A 23,420-nucleotide genomic window follows, 5' to 3' on the forward strand; every position below is an offset into this window, starting at 1 on the left:
ATGAATGCAAATACCCTAGGTTTAGATTAGGATTGTAACCAATTTGTAATCTAAACCGGAACTATAGAAATTAAGGTTAGGAATTTGGTGAAGAACCTAACCGTGAAGGCAAACCCTAATTAGGACATCTCAAATTGAATCGGGTATTGGTATGAAGGACTTAATCGTGAAGTATCAATATTTGAGGAGAGAAGAGACTAACAAGAGCTTATGGTCTAAGTAGCTAGGGTGAAGGACCTAACCGTGAAGTCTGAATTACTTAGACACGTTATTAATTCACGAAAGTGACCCTTAATGACATATTAGGTTAGAAACCTCATCAAATCATACATGAACTTAAACAAATACCGAATAGATATAGTTAGCAAGGGAATGTAGACCAAAGACCCCTAGATCTTCTCATCTAGAAAGCAATCTAATCTTTCTTTTATTCATTTACTCTTATTGTTTTAAAAACTCTCTATTCGGGTATTGAACCCAAATTTAGGAATTGTTAGAACAAACCCCCCAATTTACTTTTATTGCACTTTACTTTATTATATTTTTCTGAAATTTATTAGTAAAGTTTTAGCATAGTAATTAAACGTACTCCCTGTGGATCGATACCCGACAATATACTACAAAGTAGGATTGTATACTTGCAATTTGAACAAAAAGTGTATTTAGGGTTAAAAGGTACATCTCATTGTACTGAAGCTTTTGTGCATACACTTTTGCGCGCATCAATATCGTATCGTAATATTTGTATCGTATCTAATACGATATTTGTACCTGTATCCATGCAACATAGTCTACAACGTAAATATTAGTACATAAATGCACAGGTGTAAATACTTTCCATATTACGTATTAATACAATCAAGCACCAAATAGAGTAATTTGTAAAAAAAATATTAAATTAAGATATTTTTCAACGTAACAATTCATACTTTAGTTATAAGTATGAATACTTACATTACGAAGTATGAATACTTACAATACTTGATATTTATACTTTCAAATGTCATGTAGTGCCACAAGGAAAAAAAATAGAGAATATGTTAAATACAAACACTTGATACACGAACTATTCACACTTGCATGACAATGTATGAATACTTGATATTAATACTTTCAGACATCATTCAGTGTCATGTGAAAAAAAATTGATATAATTTGTTAGATAAAAACACTTGATACATGAATTATTCACACTTGCATGACGATGTATGAATACTTGTGATACTTTATATTAATACTTTTAGATATCATCCAATGTAATATGAAAAAAAAATAGAATTTGTTAGATACATATACTTGATACATGAACTATTTATACTCACATGAGGAGGTATTAATACTTGCATACTTTATATTAATACTTTCAAATGTCATCTGATGTCAAAAGAAAAAAAAACTGTTGATAAAATATTTTAGATGAAACACTTTATACATAAACTATTAACATTTGCATGACAAGGTATGAATACTTGCAATATTTGAAATTAATACTTTCATACATCATCACGTGTCATATGGAAATAAAAAAAAAATTCATAGATTCTGTTAGTTACTAACACTTGACATATGAACTATTTACACTTGCATGACAATGTATAAATACTTGCACTACTTAATATTAATATTTTCAGACGTTATCCTGTGTCATATGGAAACAAATTGATAAAATATGTCAGGTACAAACACTTCAGACATGAATTATATACACATGCATTATGAGATATGAATTCTTGAACGAGGAGGTATGAATGGTTGCTCAACAAGATATGAATACTTACACGACAAGGTATTCACGAGGAGGTATGAATACTAGCATAACGAGGTATGAATACTTGCACGACGGACAACTCAAAAGTACGTCATCATAGATCTCATTTGAAAGAGAAAATTACCTAGAAGACGTCTATGGTTTTAGATTTGCAAATTTCCTCACAGATTGTCAGAAATATTAACGAGATTGAACGGAGAAAAAAAACCCAACTCTAAAAATGTATATAAGATGTGTGTATGATGTGTCCAGTTTTTTTTTTTTTTTTGAAATACTTGGTATCTTAGGTATGAATACTTGATATATTATATATTAATACTCACGCGCATAGGTATCCATATTTGTACACGTCAGTTATAAAATCTATCAAATATTAGATGGTTCTCCAAATAATTAATGAAGTTCAGTTAGTTAACGGTTCCCACAAGTAGTTATTGACTAGAGGATGTGGGGGAAATTGACTGGAGATAGTCAGTCGGTCCCAAGATAAAAATGTAAAACACAATTAAGATATAAAAGAGATCAATTGGTAGCGAGAGTTACGTAAAACAAAAAAATATGACCCTGATGTTTCAACAAGATTTATTTCTAATTATTAAGCTTTTTTGGGAATGATTTAAGCGGTATGGTTAAAATTATCAACCCCATCTTGTATGATATTATTGGAAATTTTATATCTTTTAATTCTTATAATATTCAAAGTCCAAATATTCTAACAATTTTACTTTCTTCTTCCGATGCGATCCATTGTTCACCGCAATTATAAAAGTTAAAATAGAGTAGGTATGAATTGTTCACCGCATTTATTTCATATTCATATATAGTAATATTAGATACTATGGCAGCGAATTTACAACACCCTCAGTCGAATTCGGAAAGTCGAAGCGGATCGAAAAGCGATGACCAGATCAGTTAAACAAAAGCACCTACTCGATTGGAGTAAGGCGAGATGGACCGACGAGCGGTGGCTAGATCCGGAAGCATCTGATCAAAACGTGAGACGGAGCATTGAATAGCGATAGAGTCATCCGCTCGAATGGAGCGAGTCGAAATGAACCAGGCGAACGAAGGGAGAAGCAGAGGTGGCGGAGCAAGACGGAGAAGCGGAGCGGACGAACGACTCTCAAAACGTCAGCTTTAAAATCTTTTATTATTGTGGAGGAAGAGTGAAGTGGAGTCTCCAAGATGAAGCAAAGAGTCATTCGCTCGAATGGGATGGGCGGTCCGTTGAATAGCGATGGAGTCACAACACGAAGTACAAGGTCCTGTAGCTCCTGCTACAACGCGGAGCCCAATATCCAACCCAAGTTGTTTTGAAATTCTTATGATTTGTAAAATTTTGAATGAAATTCTATTAAAAAATAAGACGATGGTAAGATGTCATCACTAAAATGCAGAGCTGAAGGATTACGGCCATTTTTTTTAATACTCTAAAAAAAATTAAAAATACCCTTCAATTTTTTTTTATAAATGCCCTGACCGCTTGGGCCTGGGGCGGCCCAAAACACTCAACGGACCGCCCGTCCCACGGGCGGGTCAATACCCCAAGCAGACTGCCCATCCCACGGGTGGTCTGCTAGCCATCAAAAACCCTAGCGTCGCCCTCTCTATCTCGCTCTCTCCTTTCTTTCCCCTCTCTGTCCCGTTCTCTCCTCACTCCGCCTTAACGAGAAAAAAGGAAAAAAATAGTGACTCCACCAGATTCGCCCCCGTCGGTGCTCCACCAAGGCCGCCACTGCTCCGCCACCTCTCCACTCCCTCGCTCTCTCTCTCTACCTTGCCGGTGCTCCGCCCTCACCTTCACCACCGCGGCTCTGCACCTCCCTCGCCCTCTACCTCGCTGCCACTCCTCTCTCTCAAGTAAGTTTTCGATTCGAATCTATTGAATGCTATTAAGTTGTGTAATTGTTGAATTCGAATCGATTCGATTCGATTCGATTCGATTGAATGTGATTTAATGCGATTAAATGTGATTGTGATTGCAGTTATGAGTGTGATTTAATTAATACTTGTAATTAAAAAAATGTAAGTTTTTTTGAAAAAAAAATATTACGATTGTGATTGTTTTAGGATTAATGTTAGGATTGTGATTGTTTTAGGGTTTTTGAGCAAAACAAATGTTAGGATTAATGATTGGTTTAGGTTTAGAGTTTTTGAAAAAAAAATGTTATTTGGTAATTGATTATAAATAAAATTCGATTAAAATTCATGTGTTAGGACTATTAGTTAGGATATATATTTTCTAAGTGTGGTGAGATGAATGGGTGAGATTATTTTTTTAGGGATATGGTTTAATAAATATGCATATTTTTTTGCTAATTATATGTATATATGTATTCAATTGTTAGAGTTAGGGTTTAATTGTGAATTTGGTGATATGGTTGAATTCAATTAGTTGTTTAATTCGATTAGTTCAATTTGGTGATATGATTGAATTGTGAATTGTTGAATTCAATTAGAGTATTTTTGAATTGGTCGAATTGGTTGAATTACTCGAATTAGATGCTTTAACGAATTGCTTGAATGTGATATGGTTTATTGAATTGTTTGAATGTGATATGGTTTATCGAATAGCTTGAATGTGATATGCTTTGTCGAATTGCGGATTATGGTAAAATTGGTTGAATTGCTCGAATTGTATGCATATTTAGGATTAAGGTGTATGGTAAAATTGGTTGAATTACTTGAATGTGATATGGTTCAATTTAGGGTTTATGGTTGTGATTTGCTTAAAAATTTAGGATTTATGGTCAATTATTTGAATTGTTTAAAAAAATAGTGTTAGGGTGTATGGTTAAAAAAATATGCATATTTTTTTTTTTTGCAAATTATTTTTGTGATGTTGAGGATACGAAGAAAAGTTTCAGTGATGTTGAGAATGTTTTGAAGTTAGTTGACGAATGACATGTATATATCAATACAAATTAATTTCAAGTTAAACAAATTATTTTGAAGTATATCAATATTTGTTTAAAAATTGCATACTTTTTTTTTGCAATTGCATGTATATTAATATTTTTTATTTAAATATGCATTTTTTTTAAATATGCATACTTTTTTTTGCATGTATATCAATATTTTTTTTAAAATATGTATTCTTTTTTTTGTAAATTTTATTTGTTTGTCCATTTTCACAATAATTTATATTTTAAAAATTAAATTTTACAATAATTATTATTAATATATAATTAGAAGTTTATTATAAATAATTAATCATTTTAGGGTTTCAATTGCTTTAAATTTGGTTGAAAATATTTAGAAATTGTTTAAAATTTGGAATAAATTTTGATTTCTTAAATTGTGATTGATTCATATATATATATATATATAGAGTTAGGCTGGGGTGCTATGGATAGCATAGTGGCCTCTATGCTACGGCTCAATATTCGAGTTTTCAAAATCCAAACGGTCGATCCGAACCGTTTATCTTATTCTCCATATTAATATCTGCTTGGAGACCAAATTTTATAATTTTCTGAATTTTTTTACTATTTATTAAGCCACTTTGAAAATCGCTAATCCAACGGTTTTACTGTTTTGTGCAGCCACCGTTGGATCAACAATTTTGTAAAATACTTAATAAATAGTAAAAAAATTCAGACAAATGTAAAATTTGGTCTCCAAGCAGATATTAATATGGAGAATAAGATGAACGGTTCGGATCGACCGTTTGGATTTTGAAAACTCGAATATTGAGCCGTAGCATAGAGGCCACTATGCTATCCATAGCACCCCAGCCTAACTCTATATATATATATATATATATATTTTTTTTTTGTAAATGTAGTATGCCCAGGAGATGGTGGGGAGTACGAGCTGCGCCTGCAGCGGATCCTGCAATAGACTAACAATACAGTAATTAATGACTAATTATAAACTAATTAAAAAATATTTAAATTAAAATAAATAATGTACCTGTAGCAGTCGCCTGAAAATCGTCAAAAATCGTCAATTTTTTCGTTGATTATTGTATCGTTTAGAATGGCGTCAGTGGATGTTTACAATGGTTTGGAGTGGGCAGGAGAGAGAAAAAAACGGAATTTATAGGGATCCATAGCGAACCACCTGCAGGGGGTGGTCTGCTTGGGGAGTGACTCGCCTGTGGAACAGGCGGTCGGCTTGGGGTACTCACTCGCCCGTGGGACGAGCGGTCCGTTTGGTGTTTTGGGCCGCCCCAAGCCCAGACAATCAGGGTATTTATAAAAAAAATAATCGGAGGGTATTTTTAAAATTTTCTTTTTTTTAGGTATTTAAAAAATGGCCAGAAGGATTAGGAGTTTAGGGGTCATCGAGAAAAACTCTTTATGGTGCCTCATGCTTATAGAAATCATAGAGTTCAATCCAGTACTGCTTGAAAATAGAGGGGGGAACATTGAAACAAGCATAGTGGTAAACGAATAGTTTAGATTCTGTTTAATGGAGTCAAAGTTTTATGATTTAAAAATAATTCAAGTATAATTCAGTATCATAAGGAAACAAAATAAAAAATAAAAACTAAAAAAAAGAATTCAAATATAATTCGGTACCACAAGAAAGAATAAAAAAGAACAAAAAAAAAAGACTCTTTTTTGCATTTTATTCACATATATTATATGTTATATGGTTCGTATTTTATTTGCGAATAAAACCTATAATATATTTTTTGACTTTTATTCAATGTTCGGTTAAAAGCAGTGTTATAAAATGCGATTTAATTTGACTTTTATTCAATGTTCGGTTAAAAACGGTGTTATAAAATGCGATTTAAGCGGCCGTACATACAGCTGAATATCCATATGCAGTTCATAACCGCATAAAAATTGTCTATGCGGACCGCATACTAATGAAAATTATACAAACTCACATATTTGCCCAATCTACCCTTCGGTCTCTTTAGTCCGCCTTAGTTCTCTTCTCTGTAAGGCGTCAAACCTCCCCCGCCACTCTCAAAATGCCCCAAATCATAGATTTATCTCCGCCTTCCCTAGTCGCCTCCTCTCACACAGATTTCTATCGCTTCTCGCTGCTTTAATTTTTCATTTTTGTTTGGAGAGAGGCGGGAGGTTTGGTGCCTTAGAAAGAAAAGAACTTAGACGGACTAAAGAGACAAAAACGAAGGGCATAATAGTCAACATATTTTTTAATTAATACTGTAAAATATTTTTTTAAGTTTTACAAAATATTATTTAATTATTTTTGAAAATATTTGATATGTTACAGAGTTAGACTGGACAAATATTATTTTGAAGGAATAAATATGTAATATTAAAACTTTTGAGGGATAAATTGCCCCTATTTTATTTTATATTTTATTAAAAAAAAGTCCGAATTCATTGAAATCGAAATAATATTATGATATTATTAAAAGAAACGAATCAGGTATGAGTAATAACCGAAAGGCAGTTCCACTCATCCGGACGGACTAGAGGTCTAGTTGAGAATTTTGTTTACCATATCGTCTCCAACTGCTGCCTGTTGTTTATAGGATGCGGAACGCTTTATTTATTTTGTTTAGACGAAGTGGGACTAAAGGAATTAGATTATACCAGAGCTGCTTTTCTGAGTTGTCTCTAGCTATCGAGCTGTCCGCACTGCTTTTGGGCCAAACAAAAGGCTATAAATTGATTTTTTTATGAGCTGGGGACTAATAATTAATAAAGGATCTGCTTTTGGATCTAATATGTTTGTATTTGCGTAATCGATAAATATGGTCTATTTAATTTGTACCATTAAATTGCATGAATTGATAATGTTTTTGGATCTATTCCTTATTATATACTCTATTTTACTTGATTATTTTTTAAATATTTGTCTGCATATACATCATATGTACATTATGCGGTGCGGTGTCCATCTGCATACCGCATCAATAACCGTACCGTATTTAATAACAATGGTCAAACAAGTGAACAGCAGTCCCACTCACCAACAATTTCTAATTTCAAGCACCCGTTTTCTCCGTCCGACCCAAAACCTCTCCAAAATCCCAAAATCCCAAAATGACACGAATTTCTGCGCCACCCTCTCCGCCTCCTTCTCCTCCCCTCTCTCCGCCGCTTCCGTCCCCTACAACCTCCCTTTCTCTTTCTTCACCATTCCCCCTCGCCAATTCTGCTAATTCCAAACCCAGCAAGAGATCCTTTATTGAGTGGGTTCCATTCGCCACTCACCCGGTCTTTGCCTCCGTCAGAAACTCCCAGCCCAGCTCTGATTTCAAGCCGGGAAGTGGCAGCAGTCTAGTCGCATGGGACGTGGTGAGGTCCCGGTTTTACCTTTGGGACCCAGCCATACGAAGGATCCACAGACTGTCCGTACGGTTACAAGATTCCGACGATGGTTCTGAGACGTTAGATCAGGTTTCAGTCGAGGCAGCCGTGCCATCTGAGGTCTGTGATTTCTCATTCATTTATTTCATCGGAGAAAGCGGTTTCCCATTGTACGTATGTTGTGCGTTTTATGTTTTTTGAATAATGATTCTGCTTGCCAGGCTTCCCACTAACCTCTTGTTCCACGTGTGAACCCAGCACAATTTGTATAAGTATCTACAAGTTTAAACTTAGTACAATCACCAAATCTGCTTAGTTCCATCTGGTAATAACGGTTCTACAGTGGTACCAAAATATACATTGGTATCCAATTTTGTTCTTGTTACATCTGAAAATTGTCCTTCTTTTTACCTGTCTTGAAATTTTGATTTGTAGACTCTGGTCCCAAGTATTCAAATAACACATGAGGTGTGTCAGATCTCACTAAATATAGACGGGTCATCTCTACTTATTGCTGGGTCGGACAAGCTAACCCTGATCAACATTTTTGACAAGACCACAACAAATGGCGAAACAGTAATTTGCAGGTCGGTTTTCTGATCATATATTTGTTGAGCAGTATAGATGTTTCATATAAGTTACATGTGTGTGTATTTTTTTTTCTCCTGTGAAAAGCTAATTTCAATTTCAGTGTCATTGGGTTTTCAAATTTTCTCACTTTCTAAGGATCCTAATGCAAAGTGCGCAAACAGGGCTGTACCAGTTGCAACTCAAATTTTGTCAGGTCAGGATAAGGGAATACGAGTGCTCCAAGCTTCTTGGCACCCCTTCAGCGGAGCCCATATTTGTCTTTTGACTTCAGATGCTGTTTTCAGGTGCCATCCTAAAATTTCAAATGTATTGGAAATTGGTTGCCCTATACCCTTCTAAAAACACTTTTGAAACAGCGGAAAGTAGTTTCGAAGGTGTTATCTGTGTACTTGAGCAACCATGCTAAGTACATTAGCACATTATAAATTACAGTGGAGTATTGAACCTTACAAATGGATTACATAGTTGATCATACTGGCCATTGCAGTAATCTATAGTGCTTTGTTACTATTGTAAACAACTGAGCCTTTCTCCATTTTGATTAAATCATTTTCATCTCTCTTTCTTTTAATGAAGTTCTTTTCTCTCAGAGCTAAAAGATTTATAAATTGTTTGCTTTTTTATCTTATCACGCTTTCCTTTTGTAGACTGTTTGATCTGTCATCTGATTTGGAGAAACCCGAGCAGGAGTTTTACCTCCAGCTGGAGCCATCCGGCAGAGGCCAAAGTGCTGTCTTGTTATGCCCGGTTGCATTCTCACATGGAGCTCATCATTTGTGGGACACTTTCTCTGTAAGTATCTAATTTTATTTTCATGCAGTTATCATAAGATACGGATCTGATTGAATACCATAAGTTCCATCTCATCACTTTGTCCTTTCTTTTAGGCTTGTATGGTGGTTGAATTTTTTAGGAACATGCCTAAAAGCTTCTCACTGGACCAATTAGATACAGTGTGGATCTTGGCCTATGCCAGTTGGTACCGCACAGTATGCATTGTACATTGGGTAATAGGGTATCAAGGTGAAAATATTAGAGAGTAAGTAAGAAGGGTCTTCTACCATATTTTAGTGGTATTGAGTAAAACTGTGAAATGTTTACAAGGTATAAAGCTTGAACCAGAACCAAAATGCTCGACTGTAATTCCTTTTGATTTTTCTCATAGATGTCCTTGATATTATTTTTCAGATATTTTTCTTGTTTAGTGATGGTTCAATCTATATTCTCTGCCCAGTTGTTCCATTTGGAAGGTATATTTCAAAGGATTACAAATAAAAATTATATATGATATCTTCCAGTGTTTATTTAAACTAATGGTTTACACTTTTATGTTGTTTTCCCTTTTCTTCATAGCCTGTACAATCAGAAGCATATAAAAGAAATATATGATGATGTTAAATCCTTTGAATTGGAGGCTGCACATTCAAATGCAGCTAAATTTTCACGTTTGGCTCTCTCTTGGCTAGAAGAAACCTTTCCAGAAATGCTACCGGAGTCAGAACATCACGGCTTGTCAGTGTGTAGGGCCTGTGCTTATGCTTCTCTAGATGCTTCGCTCGTATTACAGGTTGCTTTATTCTCCATTTATCTTTTTTTAAAAGGATTTTTTCTATGGACAGAGTGTGAATGATTTTTTTTCTGGCGTCTTGTTGTACAATCTAATTCACATTACCAAACCTCAAATAGAACAAAACGAAATACGAATAGATTGAATGTGAAAACTCATGGTTGGATTGTATTATTGCAGTTATGGTCGATATGATTTACGTCCTTGAATGTTTCTAGGACATTTCATCTTTTTCTATATTTCTTAAATATTTAAAGCTAATTTGAGGTTTTCTTCATGGATTATGATGGTGCATGTCTTGTTGCTTTCTTCAATTATGTTACTTTTTGTTGCCTATGTTCACCAAAACAACTTGAACTCCTGCAGGGTCCTCTCCGCAACATTTCACACGGCCAAGAGACCGGCATTCTAAAAGGCCGAGCTGTCAGCTTCCTGTACACCTCAGCTGGGAAAGACTCGATCCTTGTAGCTGCCTTTAATACTGGCCTTCTCTATATACAAGCTTTAGCTGATGAAATTCACCCGCAATGGGCCACTGATGCTGGGCCTCACTTCAGCCTTGACTCAAATCACCAAGTAAAAGGTGTTGCCATGATTTGTGAGTCATTCCCACACAACACTGGTGATTCCGGCCAGACTCCCCCCTTGCTTGAGTTAGCAGTAGTTGATCTGTCATTATCCGACCCATCTCAAAAGCAGCAGGGTCCGTCTTTATCTCTATTTTCTGACCCAGTCGTAGCAGAGAGGTTCTACTGTGTCCACTCTGGGGGTGCAGATGCGGTCACACTCAATTTCCTCCCTTTCTCTGATGTTGATGTTGGACCTACAAGTGCAAAACCACCTTCTGTTCAGCCTGTATTTAACATAGGGAACAATACGGGGCTTAACGGGTTTGCTGCCATAGCAAATTCATTTGGTGATTCTCATATAATTGGAGTTACACAAAATTATGAATGCATTGTGATTGAGATGAAGGTTTGGAAAGAGACTGTAATAGTCGATTTGGGGGAAACTGGTGAAGCGGGAAGCATAGATGCATCAAGTGGAGTTATGACAAATGTGAGTAAAGATTTGCTGGCTGGGCCAAAGGCAATAGTTTTGAATTCATCCGGGAGTTTGAAAATGATGGATCCTGAATCAATTGAAGGTCGGTCGACACTTCATCATTATATGAAGATTTTTCGAGAGAATTATGTGGAGTATGCGCATAAGGTACTATTTCTTTCTGACTTCTTTTCAATCCTATCAAGTCTCGGTTTGTAATTGAAACCTGGATTTGATTGAATTTTGATTAGGTTTGCCCTCACTCGTGCATGTCTGCTTCATCCAAGTACAAGCCCAATTTATCCCCTTATAAATCTTCATTGTGTAGTGAAGGTCCATAGAGAGAATAAGCAAGAAAGTTAAAGTTAGGTCAATTGAAGGTGGGCGTGCATTCTACTAATCCCAAGTTTAATGGAAACTTAACTTGATTTCACCTCAATTATTTAAATCTTTCCAATGACTCATAACTTTAGTTAATTATGCCTTAGCTAAACATCAATTATATAATAATAGCATGTATGAAGTTTCTCTCAATTGATGTCAGTGTTTCAATCATGTTGTTCTGAATTCTCAGTCGCTTTCCTAGATCATTGTGGTTATAATTAACTCTCAATTAGTAACTGATAAAAGTTTATTAGGTATCTATTGAGTTGAAGCAGCGCATAGGGCACCTGAAATCTTTGATGGAAGAACAAAACAAAAAAATAAATGCCGTGAAGATGTTACTTGAAAATGTTGAAACTAAAGAAGAGAGTATACACGAGAGAATAGACCGTGCTTGCGGATCTCATACCGAGTTGGAGAGACGTTTGAATAAACTAAAAAATTTGCCTTTGGCAAACAAGAAGCCGTTGTCTAAAGCCGAGAAAGATTTCAGGACACAGCTTGGTATGTACTAGACTGTACCATTTATTACCAGGGAACACGTGTATGCAGATATTGTAGCAAACCAAGACCCAAAAAATTTACATTTGTCCCTATCTAATTGTTGGCGATCTTGTCCTTGCAATTCCATTTCTTGAAAATTTGGAACTTCTTCATAGGAATAATTTCATGAGTACTGCACCAAAACTCTTGAGACTTGCAGAAAGTATCATAACACTAGCCAAGAGCACAAAAAATCGTTCTGCCGTTTATTTTAAATAAAATAGGGGAAGTGGTGTGTGGATGATATTTCTCTTGGGGGGCTATTCAACAATTTTCTGAAATGCTAAAATTTTGTAGATTCTATTTTTGAATTTTTGATATCTTTGAACTAATGCAGATAGATTTGTGGGAGTAGAGTTGGATGCGTTGCACTCAGCCATAGAGGCACTCAGTGCAAGGATGAAGCGGTACAATGGTAGTCATGTTTCTTCAGTTACTCCGAGAAGAACAGCACTGAGGGGGAGGGGCCCTGCATCAGAGGCACAGGCCTCTCTTTTAAAACCATCACTTGAGAAGCTTTCAATCATGAACAAGGAAAATACACAGAAGCTGAAATTACTTGAAGAGCATTTTGCTAATCTGGAAATGTGACTGATTAAATTATGTCAAGCATCATACTGAAGTTTAGTTTGATCAAATGCATATTTTGAAATTTTATTTTAGCTTTTGTGTTTGAACTGATTCAGGCCACACTTGTGGTGATGAAAAAAGAGAAATTTGTTAGACATAACTAAACAAGTAGAATATGTTATCTTTGGGGGTCAAGAATGATGCATTTCTGTTATAAAAAAAACAAAATAACTCACTCCGCTGCATCAATATTGCCAAAGATACGACAGTCTTGAATTGATGTGGATTTGGGAGGCTTAGGAGCAGATCCATCCTTGAGATTATGGGGTGCAAGAGATCAATACAACATGGCTGCCTACGAAGTTGGTTCTATATTTTTGTGGTTGCTCTACTGACATGCTTACACATTGTGAGTGCCAACTTCTCTCGGAGTATCTGATAGGTTGGATAGTTCTCGGTAAATAACAAATTTTGAATTACCCAAAGCGGTTTCCATTACCGCATTTGACCCAATTCTGCACCCTCCTCTGACCAAAATGGACTCGAGAAAAATGGGACATCAAGTTAATACGAAAAGCATGTCAGGCAGAGTGAGTTTATTCGTCAATTTTTCACTCGATAATTTATTTTACAGATTATTTTTCGATAAAAAAGTGACCTTTCTAATCCAAAAACAAGGTTCCTCTTTTTTCGCAGCTCCATGTTCTTATTTGATGGAAGCCTTTTCTTCTTTCATTTATTTTGGATGGAAAGTCTATAAGCAACCGGTGCTCTAACAATTGTTTCATCTTAAGAGGCAGATTTCTTATCTGGATAATATATGTTGTTCCCCAGGCATAATTTGTGTAAGAAAAACATAATTACAGATTTCAGGCCGAACCAAGAGGAACCAAATATCGTGTACTTTTTATGCTCAGTGAGTTGATAAAAAACATAATGAGATTCAAGATACAACATGACAGTGATAAAAAGAAATACATCAGAAACATGCATTGTTGCAACTGCAAAGCATATAACTTGAACTAAACACGTTCTAGTGGGGACAACTAATGACTAATCTTATGTCTAGTCCAAAACTACCATACAAGGAAACACAAGGAACCTTTTGAATCAACATGAACAACCAATTCCACAAGTTCTCAAAAACCAACTTTTCCCAAACTTACTCCATAAATTAACACAAATTTGATAGTACCAAGAAAATGAGTCGAGATACAGCACCAGCACCGCAGCAGACATAAACAATCATAAAATGGTCATTCAAATCTTTACCCACCCACACACCCACCTGTCTCATTGGTGGCAACATGGACAGTAACTTTGATAAGCAACTTCAAGGTGAATACTCAAAAGGTTGGGGTGGTAGTGGCTCCTCATCTACAGCCATGGCTGAAGAGGCCTGCTGTGACTGACTGGCTGGGACTGTGGCACTAGGGTTTGAAGAAACAGCAGCAGGTGCATCAGTGAGGGTAAAAACCTCAGGTTCAGAAGGTTGGAGGTCTCTCAGTAGAACAAATCCTGATGGCGCCAGCTTGACCGGTACATATCGGCATCCCTCCAAGAACTTGATGTACTTCTCTTGTGAGGGAACCACTCTTGCAGGGTTCATCAGGATCTGGAATGTTGGCTCTGGCTCTGGCTTCTTCTCAGCTGGGTTATCCACCTGAGCATTATAAAATTATTTTCAAATTTATGATTTATTTTTGTAATACCAATTCCTGCTTACTAAATGAAGTACGCCTCCAATATCTAAACATCATTTTCATTCGTGATTTTTTAACAGTACCCTCTACTTATGCTTTTACTCGTGGGACTGTCGGTTTAGGTAATAACTGTGATAAGTGCCTTCTGAACATAAATAAGTCAACAGAAGGCAAAGCAATTGAAGAGAACTGAAATAGGCATAAAGGAAAATGATTCATCAAAAAGGATAGAACAGAATACAGAACCAAAAGGTGGTAAAGAATATTGAATTTTGTGTACACAATAAAAGAGAAGGCGGATGCTTCCTTTGGATGGTGGACAACAAATATTCACATGGACGCAAGCACTATAATTGCCAACAATGTACACTTGTCGTAAAACCTTACCTGCATGGCATCAGATTCCTTCTCTTTATCTTTCTCTGGCTTCTCAGCAGTCTTTGCAGCCCCTTCGCTTGGCGAGGCAACCTTCTCGGCTGAACCACCACCAGATGCTGCCTTCTCCTTCTCAGCCTCCTTTTTTGCAGCCCTTGCCTTCGCCTTGGCGAAAGTTGACAAGATTGCAGTTGGTTGCCTCACTGCAGTTGTTGTTGCCTGGGGAGTAGAGGCCTTGGGGTAGTCAAACAGTGAAGGCTTGGCATGTGACATGAAATCAAACTTGGGGACCTTGAGATCATAGTTGAGGCCTACGAAGGCGGTGGGTGAGAAGGTGAGGGAAAGGAAGTAGATGAGGGGATACCAGTACCAGAACTGGCTGAATACTGCAAGACCAATCACCGCAGTGAGGCGATCGTGTTTATTCTTTGAGAGGAGGCGGATTGTAACATTGCGGCCACCTGCGTCCAGTATCCCGGAGGCCAGTATGGCCCCCATCTTGCTCATCGCGTCCTCATGCTTGTCCAGGATTATCTTCTCCAATTGACGCCTGGGAGGAAGGACAAAAGGTCAGAGATCTAAATTATTTAAAGCATTCTGAACTCAAGTACAAGATGTATGTACACCATATAATACACTTGGTTCACATTATGGAATGTGTTATTGGTGGTTGATGTATGTTTATTCTAGATCTCACTTGTTTCTTATTCCTGTTTGGGAATTCTTTTCGCCACTATTAACCATCATCTTCACCAGCATTGTTATTTGACTTTTTTTGGGTTAAGGGAACCAATGTTGTAAATGCCCCCAGGCTAGCTAATAAGATCATTCACTATAAAAGTTCCAGAAAAGTACGAAAAGGACAAGGAAAAAGTAATACCTAAATGCGCCTACTCGGGAGTCACATGCTTCATTGGTCTGAATCATCACCATGGCCATAGCTATTAGTGCACCTTGTCGAACGAAATCAACTACATCAGATGTGAGGGGTTCAAGGAGAGAGATTGCTTCGCTCAATCCTGTTCCAGCACAAGAGATTCCTACTGCCATAGCTGCACCGTACCGCACATGCGGGTTGTATGACTCAGAAAGAAGCGACACTATTCTTGGGGTCTGCGCAATAGGTAACTCCAATTAGTTCAAGAACAAATATAAGTTGTTTTAGATCTTATTACTCAGAAAGTCCAGTATCTGGCAGAAGTAGACTGTCTGCTGTACTCTTTACCTGTACTAATACCACACCAGGACACTCCTGTTCGTCACTATTTTCAGTTTTTGATTCATGTGTTTGATTATTTCTTTGGGTTTCTAACATCTGAATATCAGGGGTTGAATGTCTACATCTACATATTTGATGGCCTTGCATCTATTAACTGGAAATTGGGTATTATCAAATATCAAGCACTAAGATGATTGATAGAAAAATGTTCAGAACACAATAGTAGGGTTTCGCTGACCTGCTCGGGCTCAGAGTAGAGGACAAAACCGAGTGCCAAGACAGCTGTCCTGCGTACATCATCACTCACATCAGACACAGCGAAATGAAGGAGTTGGTGAATGGCCTTGTTATTAGCAGTTCCTCTATAGGCCAAGCCCAAGGCGTACATACCACCATATCTTAGTATAGGGTCTTGGTCCCTTGTCATTTGTTCTATCAAGGTATCAGCATCTTCTTCCCTTCCATAAACTGTCAGTGCAGTACCAAGGGACAACCCCCTGAAGAAATATTACAATAAGACAAGATTTCAGGAACATGCACTGCTGAAACAAACCAAGCCAGTCTAAGATATCCATATTGGTTTTTTTTCAACAGGTGTTTTGTTCAGCACCTCTCTGGCCACCTTAAACTGGCATAAAGCAATAGAATGTTATAATACAATATCAATACATCAGCGTTCAATTAGCCATACAGTGGAAGCACAAGTGCAAAACAACCTTCCACAGAGAATTCATCCTTGACCCAAAGTGCATTATGATAAAACACCCTTCCAAGCAGCTTAGGTCATAAAAGTTAACACAACATTAAAAGGGGATTCATCTTTTACACTACACTGTAGTTGGATTTGGGTCCAGCACTGGGCTCTGCAAAATTAACTTAAAACCATGAAAATGATTGGCCAAATATAAGGGCTATGTACATAACAAATGTAAACTTACCTGATGATCTTCTCATGTTGGGTATCATGTGCATAAGAGAGCATCTCATTTGCCTTCTCACTACCAGTACCAGCCATGAGTAAACCCATACCAATACCAGCAGCCTCACCAGCCACAGCACTGTCACCGTAAAGCACATTCTTTATGTCATCATATATCTGCTCATCAGCAGTCCCCAGTGCTGCAAGCCCGAGGCCCAGGCATGCTCCGTGTTGGATCACCTGCGTGTATACATTGACCAAGGTACAACATCAGAAGAATGATAACAAAATTTGTAATGATAGAATGGCATCTTTGTAAGCATCATCAAAGAAAAAGAAGTCACATAAATATTGCTGAAATCTTCAAGAAGTTATAGCAGCAGAATATCAACACATGTAAAGCAACCCAAAAGGTTGAAGAAGGAAAGGCATATTGCAGACAGTATAATAATACTTTTTGATAATTGCTTTAGCAACCAAAAATCATTTGCCATTTAGCTGGATACAGGAGCAGCAGTGTTAAGACAACCAGGTTGAAAATCACTATGTGAGGACTTTGCAGATTAACCCAGTTAATTACCATATGTTACCAAGCCCAACCTTCTAGGACTACTGTGGAAAATACCCCTCTCACACTGTTTCTCTGGAGCTGCTGATTTTCTTCATGTTGTCTAAATCAAGTAAACTCCATCTTATTTTCTAACCCATTTATATGTCCCAACTCTCTTCATCTCAGCCTCCAGTATTTTTACATCTTTCTCTTCTCTTACAAAAGCAAAAAGGAAGTGGGAAGAGAAAGTGAAATTAAAGGGTGGGAAGTAATGGACAAAAAGATGATAAGAGAAGGCAGTATATGCATTAGAGATGAGTAACAAGAAATGGAGGCAAAAGTTCGTTCATTTACTGAATGGAGAACTGAATGCAGAGCCAGAGTGTGTGAGATAACGCAAAGCCCGCCAGCTTATGGGGGGGAATGAAATACAAGTTTATAACATGGTATATATTGACCTCTGACATAATGTACTGTAATTTGGTAATGATAACAACAGTTGATTGAGACTCAAAACTTAACCATAAATCTATAATAAAAGAAAGCACATTCAAATGTTCAGCATAAAGTCAAATGAGCTGTTTATGAAGTAAATTACTAAATTGCATTTTTTTTTTCTTCACTTTGCCCAAGTTCTAATTGTTTGTTGCTAGCTGCAGAAGTTGGGCTTTGTATTTGGTGTCAGAACAACGGAATGCAGATTCAATCAGCAGAAGAACAGCATTACCTCAGCAGTAGTGTTACGGAGGCTCTCACGGAGGAACTGCTTGATCCCCTCACCATGGTTGGCATGGATAAGGCCAAGAGCATAGAGGGCCCCACCTTCGGAGTAAGGGCTGCCTGCACCAACACCGCCGCTTTGAGGCAAGTATGGAGCCATGAGAGACCTTCCTTGCTGAAGGTGGCCCTTGTGAATCACCCCTAATCCTGCCGTTGCGCTAAATTTTGCCCAATTTGTGGCTCTGCTGAGCCAATCCTGCAATTAAAAAAATAAATAACAGAATACCGTCTTTATAAATTTAAGTAGGTTCAGCAGCAGCCCACGAGTGGATGGAGAGTTATGAAGGGGCTTTCAAAATGTGAACAGAGATAAAAAGATGCAATTTGGAGATCTGTTGTGTGAATAAAAATTCAAGGTTAAAACTACAAAAAAAATTATATAGGGAGAACACCAAAACCAAAATAGTAGGGGAAAGGAAATAACATAAACAAGAAGATCCTTTCCAAGGGATACATGCTAGAGCTAGGGTGTTCTAGCAGATAAATTTTTTCATCAAAGGTTAAAAAAATATAACCTAAGTTAACCTAAGTTTCCCTAAGTTTCTCTAATAAATTAATTAAAATCACTATCTAAACTAAGTAAATTACACGTGGCCCTTGAAGAAAGTTACATGTCAAGGTTCATGTGCAAAAAAATGAAGTCTCATGAAATTGTTATCAAAACTTGAATTGAAATTTTATTTACCTTAACAATAAAATTTGCCTTTCAAGAATTCCACAATACGATGCTTTAAGATAAAAGAAGAGACCAGTAAATAGTACCAGGTTTTCTCTAAGGAAGGTGTCGACTGTTGTTCCTGCATGCATAATTGCATTTGCACATATGGTCGCACTGTGGCACACACTATTTCTCATCTCCACAGACTGCTTTATTGTCTTCAAAATCAAGAGATCAGACCTGTTGAAAAAGAATTTATTAGCTTGTCTGTTTACAACACGCACAACACGAGATAGTAAGCACACATAAATATCCTTATGATGATAATATCTAAGTTTCAATCACAATAAATTAAACACTCATTTCGAGAAACAAGTTTGCATCAAAATCATAGTCAATCTTCCACTTCACACTGTTCAATCCTTATCTCTCAATAGTAAGATTCATCATCATGCTTATATATTCATCAAAATCATATTCAGTCTGTTTTGAATATAAGTAACAGGTATTCATATGTAACGTAACTGCAATTCAATACTGAACCTAATTTTAGAGACCCTTGACTTGAAGCCCACAAATTTGGGACTACAAAAGAATTTATACAAGATAACCAATAACTAACAGAGGCTGACACCTCCTGAGCCAAACCAGACTATGTTAATTGGAGAAAAACTAGTAAACAGGGGAAAATAGATATCATGAGGTGAATTTATAGAAATTATAAAAGATTGCTAATAACTAACAGAGGCCGAATCCTCCTGTGCCAAACCGAACTATGTTAATTGGAGAAAAACTAATAAACATGGAAAAAAGGATATCATGAAGTGAATTTATAGAAAACCTGTTGTGGCTGTACAAAAATTGCAAGGTAAGTTTGATGGGGGTCTCTCCAGACAAAATCCCTCTGATTTTTGAAAGCCGTTCAGCTTGCAACACCTCAGCAGGGTCTACCTCAGCAGATCCATTTGGTTCATTGGATGATTCATCGACCATCGGTACATCTCCACCCACCACATCTGGGGCATCGGCGGGAGCCTCAGGATTCACGCTTGGTGTAGGAGCAAGAATGTTCCTCACACTGAGAAGGAATGCCTGGTTTTCATTTTCTACTAGGTCAAAGGCAATTTGAAATGCCAATAGAGCATCCTCCTGTGAAACAAATAAAATGAAACGAAATAAGCATGTAGGTAATTTGAAAATCAAAAGCTGAAGTTCACATGAGAACCTCAAAAAAAAAAAAAATGCCCCAACTTTATCAGAGTTATTTTACTAATTTTTGTGTATCATAAAAATTTAAATCAAATCTAACAATAATTCTATCATAAAAGTTGTTCCGTCTTACAAGGAAATAACACAAATAGGACAAATTAAAACAACAGAACCAATGTTACACAAGACTCAGTTTGGCTTCTCTCACCCAAGTAAAAAGATGGTACACTTGCATTTTATCAATAAAATATGCCTTTCTTGATATAACACAAAGAAAAGGACTTCACAGCATTTCTTTGAGACATGGTACCTTTGAACCAAAAAGAAGCTTCTTTAGAATATTTGCGACAGTTTCAGGATCGTGTAAGAACATGAGGCACTGGCAAATGCTCAAGTAGTCGGGGTGAGGCAATTGCTGATATATCTTAACAAGGCATCTAAGCACCTAGAGCACACAACAAAAGTAAGAGAACAAGGTAAATATAAGGTGAACATTTTCCTTCTTTTGCATGGAAAACAGTAAATCAATTGAGGAGCATTTAAAGTACAACCAAACATAATAGCATTGCAAATAACACTCAGTTTCTCACATTCACAATAAGCACCCAATGATTTTTCAGTTATCAAGCCACTAAAGCTAGGCTAAATCAGCATTAAAAAACTTGTAATTTAATTTGCACACAGAATCAAATTGTACTTATAAATAATAATTGCAGGTGGGACAGTCACATATTAATTAAATCACATGTAATCTGCAAAGATGACCAGTAATGGACGTTATCTGCATGGATGCATGGAGCAAAAGCAAATATAACTGAATGCTAACCTCACAGCGGTACTCGCGGTGATTAACAAACTGATGAGAAAGATTTATACAGTACGACAGAGCACTATTTATGTTATCACAGTTTGTTATCGCCTCTTCGAGTTTATCAAGCCTCCGACACTCAACTGCCATTCCCATAGCTTGCTGGTACTTCCCATCAGATATACACCTAGACATAGATTGTGACAATTATAAAGAGGAAACAGAAAACACAAGTAAAAGAGTGCATACTCCACATAATATGTTTTCATTTGAGAAATAAATCATTATCGAATAATGATGAGGTAGTAGAAGAGACCAAAATACGTAATGCCGAAAATAAGTTTACCCTTGAATTATCCATACACAAGTCAACCCATTCGATCACACATTGGGCAGTTAAAAAAACCTCTTATACTCTTAAAACCAAAATCCATTTTCTTATTTTATATAATTTAAACTTCAGTAAAACCTGAAAGCTACCACCTGTTGAATGAGAGAAAAAATTAAAAAATATATATTTTTCTTAATAGAGGAGCCGGACTTAATCCAAGTTATGTATACACAATATAAAGAATAATCAGTTACTCCATATCAACTCAAGCTTTTACGAGGAAATACAAAAATCACAAGGGCTTTCAGCAACTTCTGAATAATTAGTATTTTTTGACAAAAGATAACCCATATATTTTTTATTCAATTGAAATTTCAAATCATACTTATCAAGCATTCTTTCGACAATAGCCTCCAGTCGGGGGTCTATCTTTGCATCTTCATCACTTGGTTTTACCGGCCTGGACCTGACAGCAGCATATTCGTCTAGTGCCTTAGCTGCAAAGGCCAACAAACAAATGACAAACTACACATCATAAGAGGAAACAAATTAACTGAAACCAACTAAGAAAAGAAATAGCAAGCTGGGATGAAGAATGCTGCATCCTGTATAAACAAGACTCAGAAAAAAACACAATTGTATCAGTAATTGGAGTACCGGTGTACCTTTTCACCATTTCAGACAATATTGAAAGCAAGTCAGTGGTTTTATTTGATACCCTTTGGCATTAACATACTACAAGAGTCATAAAAAGAATAGCACAGAAAGGAGCAACATAGTTAAAAAATGTTAAAAAAGAAGCTAAAATATGATGCAAACCTAGAAGGGTATGAGCATAATCAGTATCTTCAGAAACATCAAATAGAGGTCCAGCACCAAGTGCATATGATAAGGCATCGTTGAGCTCTCCTAGGTAGTAAAAAACCTGATTTTTAAAAGGAAAACTATCAGATATCTAAAATGCATATAGTTGAAATATACATACAAGTAAATTTTTGTATTAATTGAACAACCTTAGATACAACCAATGCAGCCAGTTGCCTCTGGTCAAACTCCTCATCTTCATACAAGCTTTCTCTGTTAAAGCATAGCACAAAATCATCCCAAAATTTTAATTTCAGCAAGGCTTACCATAATTTATCAATCACAGCAATTATTACCAACAATGGTTCGAAATGCTAGGTCGTCGTCCCAAATTAGAGGTGTTAAAAAAATTTACAAATTTATCATTGGAATGCCAGATCAGGGTAAGAGAAGCTTAAGTTTGGGTGTTCGGGTTACAATTCGGGCTAGGTTTTGTGACACACTTACATGGTAGGGACTGATGTGGAGATCTCAGGCCAGAAGAGGTGAACGAGCGAGTTAAGGTTGACAAGCGCGTGTAGCTTCAGCTCTGCTTGCTCCTCCGTCAGCATCGCTAGCAACCCGCTAGCTGAGCTCACCGCTGCCGCCGCCATAGCTGGTTTTTTTTTGTTTTTTCCCTACAGATAGCGAGAGAGAAGTTTGGGGGGGTGGGAGAAGGGGGGGTGTAGGGGTGTTGTTTTTGGGTTTGCTTGGAGTGGGGGCAAGGTAAGGGAGACCGGGGTAAGAGAAATAAGCGAGGCGGTGAGGTTAGGTCTTTTACGCTGAACCGGTATTGATTGGGTACGCTGAACCGGGTTTACTGATAAGCGGGGTCGTCCCTGACCCTGAAATATGTAATCCCGAATATAGAATCGTGAATAAACATTTTGATGTTGTAAAAGTAAATTGACTGAATAAATATTTTAGTGTTGTAAAAGTAAATTAAGTTGTAACAAAAATAAAATGAATAATAAGAGAGATAGAGAGAGTAAAAATATACTCTCTTTTTTTCTAATTGTGTGTTCAATTTTCTGTTTATAAAATTTTTATTTATGAGTTAGAAATTGTATATGAAGAACTATTATGGATTTGGCTAATATGCTATGGGTTGCATAGAGGCCTCCCGTGCTACGGCTCAATATTCGAGTTTTCAAAATCTTAACGGTTGATCCGAACCATTCATCTTGTTCTCCATATTAATATGTGTTTGGAGACCAAATTTTACATTTTTTGAAAAAATTTTACTATTTTTTTTAGATTTATTAAATATCTCTGTTTTTTATGGTCCATATTTGTCTGAAAAACAACGATTT

The 23,420-nt window shown here is 36.6% G+C and overlaps 2 protein-coding genes across 5 annotated transcripts; one reads left to right on the forward strand and one right to left on the reverse strand.

Annotated features, from left to right (window-relative positions):
* The first annotated feature begins 7,676 nt into the window (after positions 1–7,676).
* Positions 7,677–12,907, forward strand: MOS7 (nuclear pore complex protein-like protein). 4 transcript variants are annotated; one of them, XR_013515996.1, is made up of 9 exons: positions 7,677–8,133; positions 8,449–8,600; positions 8,766–8,888; positions 9,252–9,396; positions 9,793–9,854; positions 9,958–10,171; positions 10,538–11,383; positions 11,846–12,103; positions 12,480–12,907. XR_013515996.1 is itself a non-coding variant. In XM_078319392.1 (9 exons), exons 1-9 carry the CDS (start codon positions 7,747–7,749, stop codon positions 12,731–12,733), a joined length of 2,433 nt encoding a protein of 810 aa, XP_078175518.1. In that variant the 5' UTR covers positions 7,677–7,746; the 3' UTR covers positions 12,734–12,907. The 4 variants fall into 4 exon arrangements, 3 of the variants coding, with proteins under 3 accessions (XP_078175518.1, XP_078175520.1, XP_078175519.1); XM_078319392.1 differs by having other exon boundaries at positions 11,854–12,103; XM_078319394.1 differs by lacking the exon at positions 12,480–12,907 and adding an exon at positions 11,467–11,595 and having other exon boundaries at positions 11,846–11,924.
* Positions 12,908–13,597: 690 nt separating this feature from the next.
* LOC144569178 (26S proteasome non-ATPase regulatory subunit 1 homolog B-like) lies at positions 13,598–22,873 on the reverse strand. Its single transcript, XM_078319391.1, has 14 exons — positions 22,576–22,873; positions 22,278–22,341; positions 22,084–22,189; positions 21,650–21,761; positions 20,952–21,120; positions 20,436–20,570; positions 19,758–20,065; positions 19,021–19,156; positions 18,206–18,454; positions 16,948–17,168; positions 16,248–16,506; positions 15,671–15,903; positions 14,803–15,340; positions 13,598–14,375 (listed from the first exon to the last, which is right to left on the reverse strand). The coding sequence occupies exons 1-14, from the start codon at positions 22,719–22,721 to the stop codon at positions 14,046–14,048; spliced, it is 3,006 nt and encodes a 1,001-aa protein (XP_078175517.1). The 5' UTR covers positions 22,722–22,873; the 3' UTR covers positions 13,598–14,045.
* Positions 22,874–23,420: the final 547 nt, after the last annotated feature.

Source organism: Carex rostrata, chromosome 18, assembly GCF_964058835.1.
Source record: "Carex rostrata chromosome 18, lpCarRost1.2, whole genome shotgun sequence".
NCBI lineage: Eukaryota > Viridiplantae > Streptophyta > Magnoliopsida > Poales > Cyperaceae > Carex > Carex rostrata.

Bases quoted from the DNA above. Each gene is read 5' to 3' on its own strand.
- MOS7 (XM_078319392.1), top strand. From the start codon at position 7,747: ATGACACGAATTTCTGCGCCACCCTCTCCGCCTCCTTCTCCTCCCCTC. The intron at 8,889-9,251 runs GTGCCATCCTAA...TTCCTTTTGTAG, and splicing joins ACTTCAGATGCTGTTTTCAG to ACTGTTTGATCTGTCATCTG. The intron at 10,172-10,537 runs GTTGCTTTATTC...GAACTCCTGCAG, and splicing joins ATGCTTCGCTCGTATTACAG to GGTCCTCTCCGCAACATTTC.
- LOC144569178 (XM_078319391.1), bottom strand. From the start codon at position 22,721: ATGGCGGCGGCAGCGGTGAGCTCAGCTAGCGGGTTGCTAGCGATGCTG. The intron at 22,342-22,575 runs GTAAGTGTGTCA...ATGCTTTAACAG, and splicing joins TCCACATCAGTCCCTACCAT to AGAAAGCTTGTATGAAGATG. The intron at 21,762-22,083 runs GTTTGCATCATA...TGGCCTTTGCAG, and splicing joins TTATGCTCATACCCTTCTAG to CTAAGGCACTAGACGAATAT.